The sequence below is a fragment of the Leishmania panamensis genome (assembly GCF_000755165.1).
Source record: "Leishmania panamensis strain MHOM/PA/94/PSC-1 chromosome 13 sequence".
NCBI classification, from domain to species: domain Eukaryota; phylum Euglenozoa; class Kinetoplastea; order Trypanosomatida; family Trypanosomatidae; genus Leishmania; species Leishmania panamensis.
Window position 1 is genome coordinate 560,520 of NC_025858.1, and position 8,855 is coordinate 569,374.

The 8,855-nt window shown below is 60.2% G+C and overlaps 2 protein-coding genes across 2 annotated transcripts; both read right to left on the minus strand.

The window, feature by feature from the left end:
- Nucleotides 1-200: 200 nt before the first annotated feature.
- On the minus strand, nucleotides 201-2,444 carry LPMP_131460 (hypothetical protein; the record flags this gene model as incomplete). The annotated part of the gene is made up of 1 exon (XM_010698924.1): nucleotides 201-2,444. The coding sequence occupies one exon, from the start codon at nucleotides 2,442-2,444 to the stop codon at nucleotides 201-203; it is 2,244 nt and encodes a 747-aa protein (XP_010697226.1).
- A 1,516-nt stretch (nucleotides 2,445-3,960) lies between these two features.
- Nucleotides 3,961-7,893, minus strand: LPMP_131470 (hypothetical protein; the record flags this gene model as incomplete). The annotated part of the gene is made up of 1 exon (XM_010698925.1): nucleotides 3,961-7,893. One exon carries the CDS (start codon nucleotides 7,891-7,893, stop codon nucleotides 3,961-3,963), a length of 3,933 nt encoding a protein of 1,310 aa, XP_010697227.1.
- Nucleotides 7,894-8,855: the final 962 nt, after the last annotated feature.

Genomic DNA, 8,855 nt, shown 5'->3' on the forward strand with positions numbered 1-8,855 from the left:
CCGTTTCACGCCTTATTTCCTCCTCCTCCTCCTCCTCCGCACACCTCCTCCCTGGACGCTTTCACATTGGGGATAAGAAGTAGTAGTACACCACACAGCTAGAGGATGGGCGAGGCGAGAGCAAAGGTGCTGCTGCTGCGACAAGATCATAGCGGTAGTACAGATATGATCCCATAATGCGACGCATTACAGCGCCACTCCTACTCCAGTGACTCCCCATTGGGGTAGAAGGTTTCGTCGCTGCCGTCGGGCCGCACGATCTTGTAGATGCCATCCGGGTACAGAATCTCTTTGGTGCCGTCCGGCAAGTGTTTCTCCGTCTGCCCAGTGGAACGAAACTCGAAGGTCTGCACGCCGTCCAGCATCTGCGCGTGCATCGTCTGCGCCGTGTCGTACCAGTAGGTGCTCTTTCCACAGGGGAAGGTGGACTTGACGTCACCATTCGTGAAGTGCAGTGTCGTGTGCCCTGATGGCAGCACCACCTTCACCGTGCCGTTCGTGTAGTGGATCTCCCGCTTGCCACTGCGGTACAGCACCTCTCTTTTGTTTGGGTTGTCGCCGAGGACTGTCTGCGACACAACGTCGTCGTTGGGCAGCTTTTCCGACGGGAAATCCTCTAGGTCACCAAGCAGCTCCTCTCGAGTGGGGACATGGTGCCGCTTCGACGACACCACAAGATGTGGCGCGTTGGCAGAGGAGCGCCGCTTGACGGATGCCGCGCCGGACTGCACGCGTGGCGTGTTAACTGGGTGTCCCGACACCTTGTGCTCATCTACCGGCTTCGCTGCTGCTGCTGCTGCTGCCTTTCGCTGTTCTTCCTCTTCACGCTGGCGGCGCGCCGTTGCGGCAGCGGCGGCGGCCACAGCGGCCCGGTGCCGCGCCTCTTTCTCCTGCGCCTCCCTCTTGCGGTCTGCGTTCCACTTCTCGCGTTGCCGCTTGCGCTCCTCCATTGCCTCCTCTTCGGCCTGCATGCGGTCTTGCATCTGCCGATTACGCTTCTCGCACGCCGCCGCCTCGGCGCCAACAGGGCGGGGAGTGAAGTCCATTACGGGGGGAGGGGTCTCGCGCGACGCCTGACGCCCGCCCGCCGCGGCTACATCGTTTTCATCATCGCTGTCCTCGTACGATGGTAAGGCGGCTTTCTGCGCGGAAGCATCGCAAGAGACGGAGTGGCGAGAGGTGCTTCTCTGCTGCGTCGCCGGCGAGGCAGACGCGGCTTTAAGGACCTGCAGCTGCTGCTCCTTCGCCATTGCGAGCAACTCGGCGTTGCGGCGCGTCAGGGAGTCGATGTCGCGGCGCATGCGGCCCACCTCCGCCTTGTGTATGCTCTGCGTCTGGCGCATCGTCGAAGTTAGGTCCTCAAGCTGAGCCCGCAGCGAGTCGTTCTCCTGCGTCAAGCGCCGGTTCGTCTCGCGCTCTGCTAGGAGCAGCGCCGACACGTTCTTGCAGCGCTCCTCTGTGAGGCGATCCTTTTGGGCATCGCGCTGTTCACGCGAACGGCGGTCACCGGCGTCAGCGCGCTCGTCCTCGATTTGCTGCTGCGTGCTGTAGCGGTACGACTCAAAGCGCTGCTTTTCCCGATCTAGCTGCTGTCTCGCGTACGTGTAGTGACTACGCTCCTCCTGCGCGGCCTTAATCTCCTGTTCTAAGCTAGCGATGAGCTCGTCCTCCTCGTGACTGCGACTGCCCGATGGCAGGGGTGTACCAGAAGCCAAGATGGGGTCGTTGGTGTAGGGTGGTCGACGGAAGTAGTTGCGGTCCGGCCCAGATGATGGCGCGGCGCTCGATTCTTCATACTGGGGAGCAGCGTAGTGCAGTGCCCCCATGACGGCGCTACGTGGGGTGAGTCCACCATATCGTCTCAAGTAGGCCCCGTTAGTGTCCGAGCCACGGCTGGCGGCCCGACGGATACTACTCGGCGGGGCTGAGGCACCGCCGCTGTATGGATCGCTATAAGAAGCCTCAAAGAAGTTGTCGGTCGACTGTTCCACCTCTGAGCGCGTTGAAACCGGCGGCGGCGGTGATGCGACCTCGGGGTTGACCCACTCCGGCTTCTTCGGGCCCACCGCACGGGTAGGTGGCCGTCGTTGCAGTGGCGCTATGGCTGCCGGCTTTTCGGTTCCACCAGACGCGCCGGGGTTGACTGGAGGTGCACTGGCCGCGCGAGTGGGTGGAGGTGCCTTGCGGGGGACAGCCACCACCACCTCACCGAGCGGGTCATGACTTTTGGCGTTGCGCATGTCATAGGCGATAGCCTCGCGTAGCGATTTGGAGTCGCGGCGCTCACGATTACTGTTGGCGCCGTCGGTGCCGTTAGCAACGCTCTTTGGCGGTGACTCTGCCGTGGCGGTCGAGTACGACAGACGTCCCTCATCGCGCCGCAGAAACTTAAAGGACTCCTTCGGCTTGGGCTTCTGCCCGGCAAATATGGAGACGCGCGACATGGCGGCCAACGCACGGCGACACAAGACGGTTGGCAGGGAGAGCCAAAAGAGGGGCAACGCGATGACGAGCAGAGGAGGCAGCAGCGCACGCCACGAGGCCCGACGGGGGCAGTCAAGAGAAGGGCGAGCGAGGGGAGAGGAGAGAAGATGCGAGAGCAGCACAAGACGACGCCAATTTCTCTTCTTACCGTTGTCACTCGCCACACTTGCTGTAGCGGCCTCTACGCTTGTGTGGCTGTAGGTGTGTAATGTGTGCTGGGTCTGCTCTCCTTCCTCTGCACCGCAGGAAAAGGAAACTGAAATGCCTCTTGACTCCCCCTTTTTTTTCCCTTTATTGGTGCGTCTTCTGCTGTCCCCTCCTCTGGTCTATGTTGGCTGGATGAATGATTTCACTAAGACGCCCCCACCTCCGGTGTGAGAGGGAGAGGAAGGGGGTGAAAGTGGCGATGCCAGAGAGAGGAAGAGTTGCGATGCTCCGATCCATTGTTTGTTTGAGAGCCACACGGTGGACATACGTCCTTCATGGTGTAGGTACGCGGCGCCGCGACAAGAGAGCCGCAGCACACTCATGAGACAACGGGCGGGGGAGGGCGGCGGCGTGAACATGACCCATCACGAGCCGAAGGGACCATAGATGGCTGGGGGCACGGCGGCATCCTCCGCTGGTGGGGATGAGCCAAAGTTCGCACCTCCGAAAGATGGTATTATCCCACCTGCTTCACACACAAAGCCACCGCTCCTAGACTGTGGCGCTGGTGCGAAATGCCGTCAGCTAGGCAGCACGAGCGGGGGTGAGAGTCAAGAGAAAGAGAGACACGTAGGCGTCTCTACCCGGCACGCTGTGCAGAAAGCGCTAAAAGACATACCAACGCAGACCTGCATAGACAAGCGGAGCCCTGAGAAACTCAGTGAGGCTGTCGTGCTGATTCTTCAGTCTCATGGCTCTTGTCGAGAGGGGAGGGGTCGAACGGATGATGACGAAGTAGTTGTAGTCTATGCCAAAGAGAGAAACAGAAAAGCGAGAGTGTGCGGAATCAAAGTAGCGCACATAGCGCCTCATCCATATCGGAGACGCAGACACACGCACAAATACTCACACGCCTCTCACCACAGAGAGGCGCATCCCCATACACACACGCGCGCGCGACATGAGTAGAACAGTCTGGTCGCCTCTTCGCAACGGTGGCGCTGGTCGCACACAGTAAGTCCCGCCTCTCACGCGCATTCCCACCCCCCCCCACACACACACACACTCCCACACACACACAGAGGGAAAGAGAGAGACTAAAACGACAACAACAGATAAGGCAGATGATGATACACTCTATGCTAGCCATAGAGGCTACACATAACCCTCCTGCTCGCAGAACTGCCGCCACTTTTCGTATGTGGTGCCTCGGTCGGCGTGAGTGGTACGTTCGAAGAGCAACAGCGCGTTGATTGGCACTTCCTACCTCGGGTGCCGCCTTGTATTACCTATGCAATGACGCCCGAGCGGCCATCTCTCATACCAGCACTACATGTACTGATCAACGTAGCGGCCACCCTTGCGCGGCGTCTCGGAAGAAAACCCTACTGGTTCGGAACCCGTCGCCACCGCCATCGCTGCTGCACTGGTCGCACTCTCTCCTGCACTACTGCCCTCCTCCGAGGGTTTTGGCACGAATGCTAAAAGAAGGCAAGCAAACACGTAGTACATGCTGAGAAGCACCACCAAACACACCAGCAACGGGTTCACGATGAGCCACCAGAGTGATATATACGACGTGCGTTTCCCGCTGCTCAAGTGAAGCTTCACGGCGTCTTGTGACGTCGCGTACTCTTGCGCCGCGCTTGAATACCGGCTCGTCATGTCCCGTGCGATAGTTTCTATCCTCTGCACAGCCGCTGTGGTGGTGTCCGTCACGCCGCTCACGGCAGCCCTGATCTCCTCCGAATGTGTCGTGAGATGCGTCTGCAGCGTGGACACCACTTTGGCGTGGTAGGCGGGGATGAGACGCTGCTCTGCAGCTGACACGTTTTCCGCCAGCGCCGTCTGCACAGTCGTCCTCAACTCCGCAGCGGAGCGGGTCGCTGCTGCCTCTACTACCTGCGAGGCACGGGCGCCCTCGTCGCTTTGCCGAGAAGTGACGCGGACCACCGTGGCGTCCAGTAGTTGCTGAATGTCAGCCAAGGCAGGAAGGCTGCTCGTGCTGCCCTCTACGTCCTCGATCTTCGCCACGAGCGATTGCACCGCCGTAGCGATGTCACGCTGCAGAGAATGGCCCTGGCTGCTCAGCTCCTGCATGCCCTTGTGCATCTCCTCTTGCACCCGCTGCACCTCTGCCTGCAAGATAGACTGCACCGTCACTGGCCCTGCACCAGTCGCACTGGTTTCGCGCACAAAGGCCGCCTCCTCGTCCTGAAGTTGGCGCAGGCCGTCGAGTTCGTCCAGCAGTGCCTTCGTGGCAGCACGTGCGTTCTTGCCGGCCGGTGCCGACGCGAGGTTGCTGATGAGCTGAGTGACGCTGCGAAGACGATCCCGCGTAGCTGTGCGAATCCGAGCCACAGCCCGCTGCTGCTCCGCCGAGAGTCCAATAAGCGCAGGAGACGGCAGAAGAAGCTGCACAGCCACGTTCTGTTCCTGGAGCGCCTCCTGCATCGCCGCCATTCTGGCCAGCAAAGCGTCGCTGCGCTGCGCCTGCTCTTTTTCGCTGCCAGACACAGCCTCGCGCAACGAGGCCAGCAGCTCCTCCTTCTGTGCCTGCGACATGGACTGGATGGCGTCCTGCATGTTGTTCAACTGCGTCCTCATCTCACCACTTGTGGCGGTGTTACGCATGGCCTCCATGAGCTGGGCATCGCGATCCTCGAGTGTCTGCACGAGGGATGTGATGCGATCCTGGAAGAGCGCCTGCAATGTGTCTCGCTCTGACGTCTGCGCCGCGGCCACTGCGAGAGAGGCGCTGCTGAACTGCTCGGTGGCCGCCTGTAGACGCATCAGCACTGACGAGACGTTGGCGGTACGGCTGACTTCATCCAACCGTTCCTCGAGGCGGCGCAATGCGGCAGCGTGAGCTTCAAGAGCGGCACCCATCGGTGAGAAAAGCTCCACCATATCAGACAACGCGGCGGTGGGAGCGGCTGAAGGCGGCGCATCTGCAACAGCCGCCGCTTTCGACGCCTCCGCTTCCTTCTCCAATTCCCTCGCAGCCTGCTCCTCTTCCTTCAGTCTTGAAAGCGAGGCACTGGATGATGCGGCCTCTTGTTGCGTGTGTACGGCGGCCGTCACGGTTTCCGCGAGCGACGTCATCTTAGCCGTCAGGTTTGTCTCCTGAAGGCTGAGTTCTTCCTTCATGAAGACCAGGACGCTATCAATGTACTTGTACAGGGGAGTCAAGTTTACCTCCGGCGTCTTACCTACTTGAACCTGCAGCGCCTGCAGCAGCTCCTCGCGAAGGGTCGTGAGCTCGTGTGTCACTTTCTCCATCAGCGCCTCCGTGGCGACCGGTGACGTATTGGTGCTGATGGAGTCCTGCTCCTCATCCCCATTCTCCGCTCGTGGTTGGTTCTGGGCAGCAGTGCGCATCTCCTCCAGCTGCGCCTGCAGACTTGCCGCGACGGAGGTCGACACGCTGTCGGCGATGTGCAGCAGCTTCTGCTCAATGGCGAGTTGGTTTGCGGTGTTCATTTTCTCCACTTGGACAGACAGCTCCGCCCACCGTGGCGAGAGCACAGCCTCCACGGCGTCCGTCAGCACCTCCTGCGAAGGCAGCGCGAGTGGGAGAGCAGTGGCAGGTGGTGGCGGTGTGGGGGCAGGGACCGACACAGTCCCTTTGGCTTCTCGGAGCGCATCTAGCTGCTCCTGGATGGCGGACATGGCGGACTGCACGGCCTCCCCCGTCTGTTGTTGGATGGCAGCCGTGACGCTGTCGCTCACCACCTGCGCCACCGTCATGAGTTGGTGCGGCGTGTCGCCTTGGTGAATTGCCAGGGCAGCATTTGTCGCCGACACGTCGCGGCGCAGCTGTTCCAATGCCTCCACGATCCTCTGCTGAGCTGCCTCCGAGGCATCACTAGCTGGAGCAGCAGCCGCGATGGCTACAGTGCTACGCAGCTCGTTGAGTTGACGGTGCAGGAGCTCCTGCATAGCCCGCAGTGCGTCCTGGGTGGCGGCTTGCTCTTTGAAGACGTCTCCCACGGTTTCGTCCACTGCCGTAAGACGGCTTTGCGTCGACTGTACAGCGTCGAAAACTTTTTCAATTTCAATCGCCATGTCCGCGTCCACTGCGGCGCCCCCTGTGACTTCGCCGCCGGTGCCCTTCGCCTTTGCAAGCTTCTTCACCTCGCTGGTGATGGTGCGGCGCAGCTCATTGGTGGCCGACTGCACGGCGTTCTCGACGCTCTCTTCGATTGTCCTCATGTCGAATGCCGTGTTGGCAGCGGCGGCGGAGCCACTTCCACGCGCTGCCACTTTGTCAGTCAAGAGGTCACCGATCAAGTTCGAGAGACTCTCCTGCTGCTCGGCGGCCACCTTCTGAACCGCCTCCACGACGGCAGCGCGGAGATCCACCAACGTCGAGGACTGCGCGGGCGTGTCACGGCCCTCAATTGCAATCGTGACGCGCTTCTGCAAGTCCTCAAAGTGCGCCGCCGTGCTTGCCTCCAAACGAGCAAGTTGATGAGCTATGCCGCTGCTTGGGGTCGGGGTGATGGTGGTGGTGGTGAAGGGTGGGGTGGCTAGGTTGACTCCTGCAAGCTGCTCGGCAACGCGTGCACTGACCAGTCGCGCTATCGTCTCCACGTCGAGGGCCGTTGGAGAGGGGCAAGGGGCAGCACTGGGAATTCCTCGCTCCGTGGAACCATGTCGCTCACGCACGACGCGGAGTTGCCGCAGCTCGTCATGGATACTATTAAGCACAATCTCCGAGAAGCTCTTCATTTTATCCGCATACGACACGTGCAGGGCATCCAACTGATGCCCGGTGCGCTGCTCAACTTGGTCCACAACAAGGTTAGCCACCACTGTCAGTTGCTCCTGCAGGCACCTTTCCATCACCTCTCGCTCGGTGGAGCTGATGATATCAGTCGGGTAGGCGGCACCGGTGCAGTGAGGAGCCCTGGTTTCGTACACCCCGTGCGGCAGTACCGGCGTAACACGCACACTGGCGAGGTTCGGCATCGAGAAGCCCAGGACGGCGCGCAGCACCGCTGCGTCTTCCGGGTGAAGGGTCGCCTCCACGTTTAGCGCGACATACTCCGGAATGCCCTTCAGGAGATCTGAAGAGGGGCCATAGGCACGAGAGCGAATCCGTAGCGTCTGCGGGCCGCCAGAGAGTGACGATGACGGCACTTCCTTCGCCGCAACGGCAGCTGCACTGCGGGTACTCTGGTGCCGCAGTGCAGCTACTAGGTGAGCAAACACCCGTGCACCGAGGCAATGGGAAGCCGGCGTATACGTCCGCTGCATGAATCACGCAAGGGTATTCGAATGCCGTAGTGCAATGGGTTTTGAGGGATTCTTCTCTTCCCGTTGCTACGGGCAGTGCACCGGACAAGCGGAATCCTGTGCTGCTCGGGAAGGTAACTGCGAAGAAAATGGAGGAAAAGGGAGACGTCCACCGAGAAAAGGAACAACGCAAGCGCTACTTGTGCGGTTCTCTCCCTGCGTGCGTGTGCTTCTGCCAGCCCTCCTTGCGCCTCCCCCTAGCCAATTCGTCTATAAGAGTGTGTTTCTATGCAGAGATGCTACGTGAGCCTGCGTGCTGATGGTTGAGCTTGCGTGCTTGTGTGTCTGTGTGCGGAGGTTGTATTGTTTGGCTGCGGCTGATGGTGGGCTACATACACGCGCAGCAGCACCACGTGAAAACACAACACAGCAGCACACAGAGCCACGGCTCCGTCTAAGAGGTAAAATAAAAAAAGCGGGAGAAGATGAAAAACGACCACACGTCGCTCATACACTGGCACAGGGGTACACACGCGCCTCTACACGTGAGATATCTCCTTCCCCCCTGTCTACTCGCTTCGATACTCCCCTTTTTCTCGTCGCTGCTCTGCCGTCTGAGCGTGCCTCTGATAATCTGTGCGGTAGTGCTGATGGCGTCGAGCCGGTGTGTGCGTATGCAGGAGGAGACGGAGTCTCTTCGTGGAGATGCCCTGTGTGTACGCCCACGCTACTGCTGCTGACGACGGCAGTGGGGTGCGAAGGCGTATAAAGCAACAAGAAATGTAAGTGAAGCGGAGGGAAAGAGAAGCAAAAGGGCCAAATAAGAGAGTGAGGAGCGAAGCGAGACAGAAAAGGCATGACAGCGCCACCGACCACATGGGTACAACCAGCCTTGACGGAGGCCAACAGGCCAGAAGTCCAGATACTCCCCTAAACACAAAGCGTTTCCAGCGTCACATATCCGCCAAGAAGCAAAGATAAGT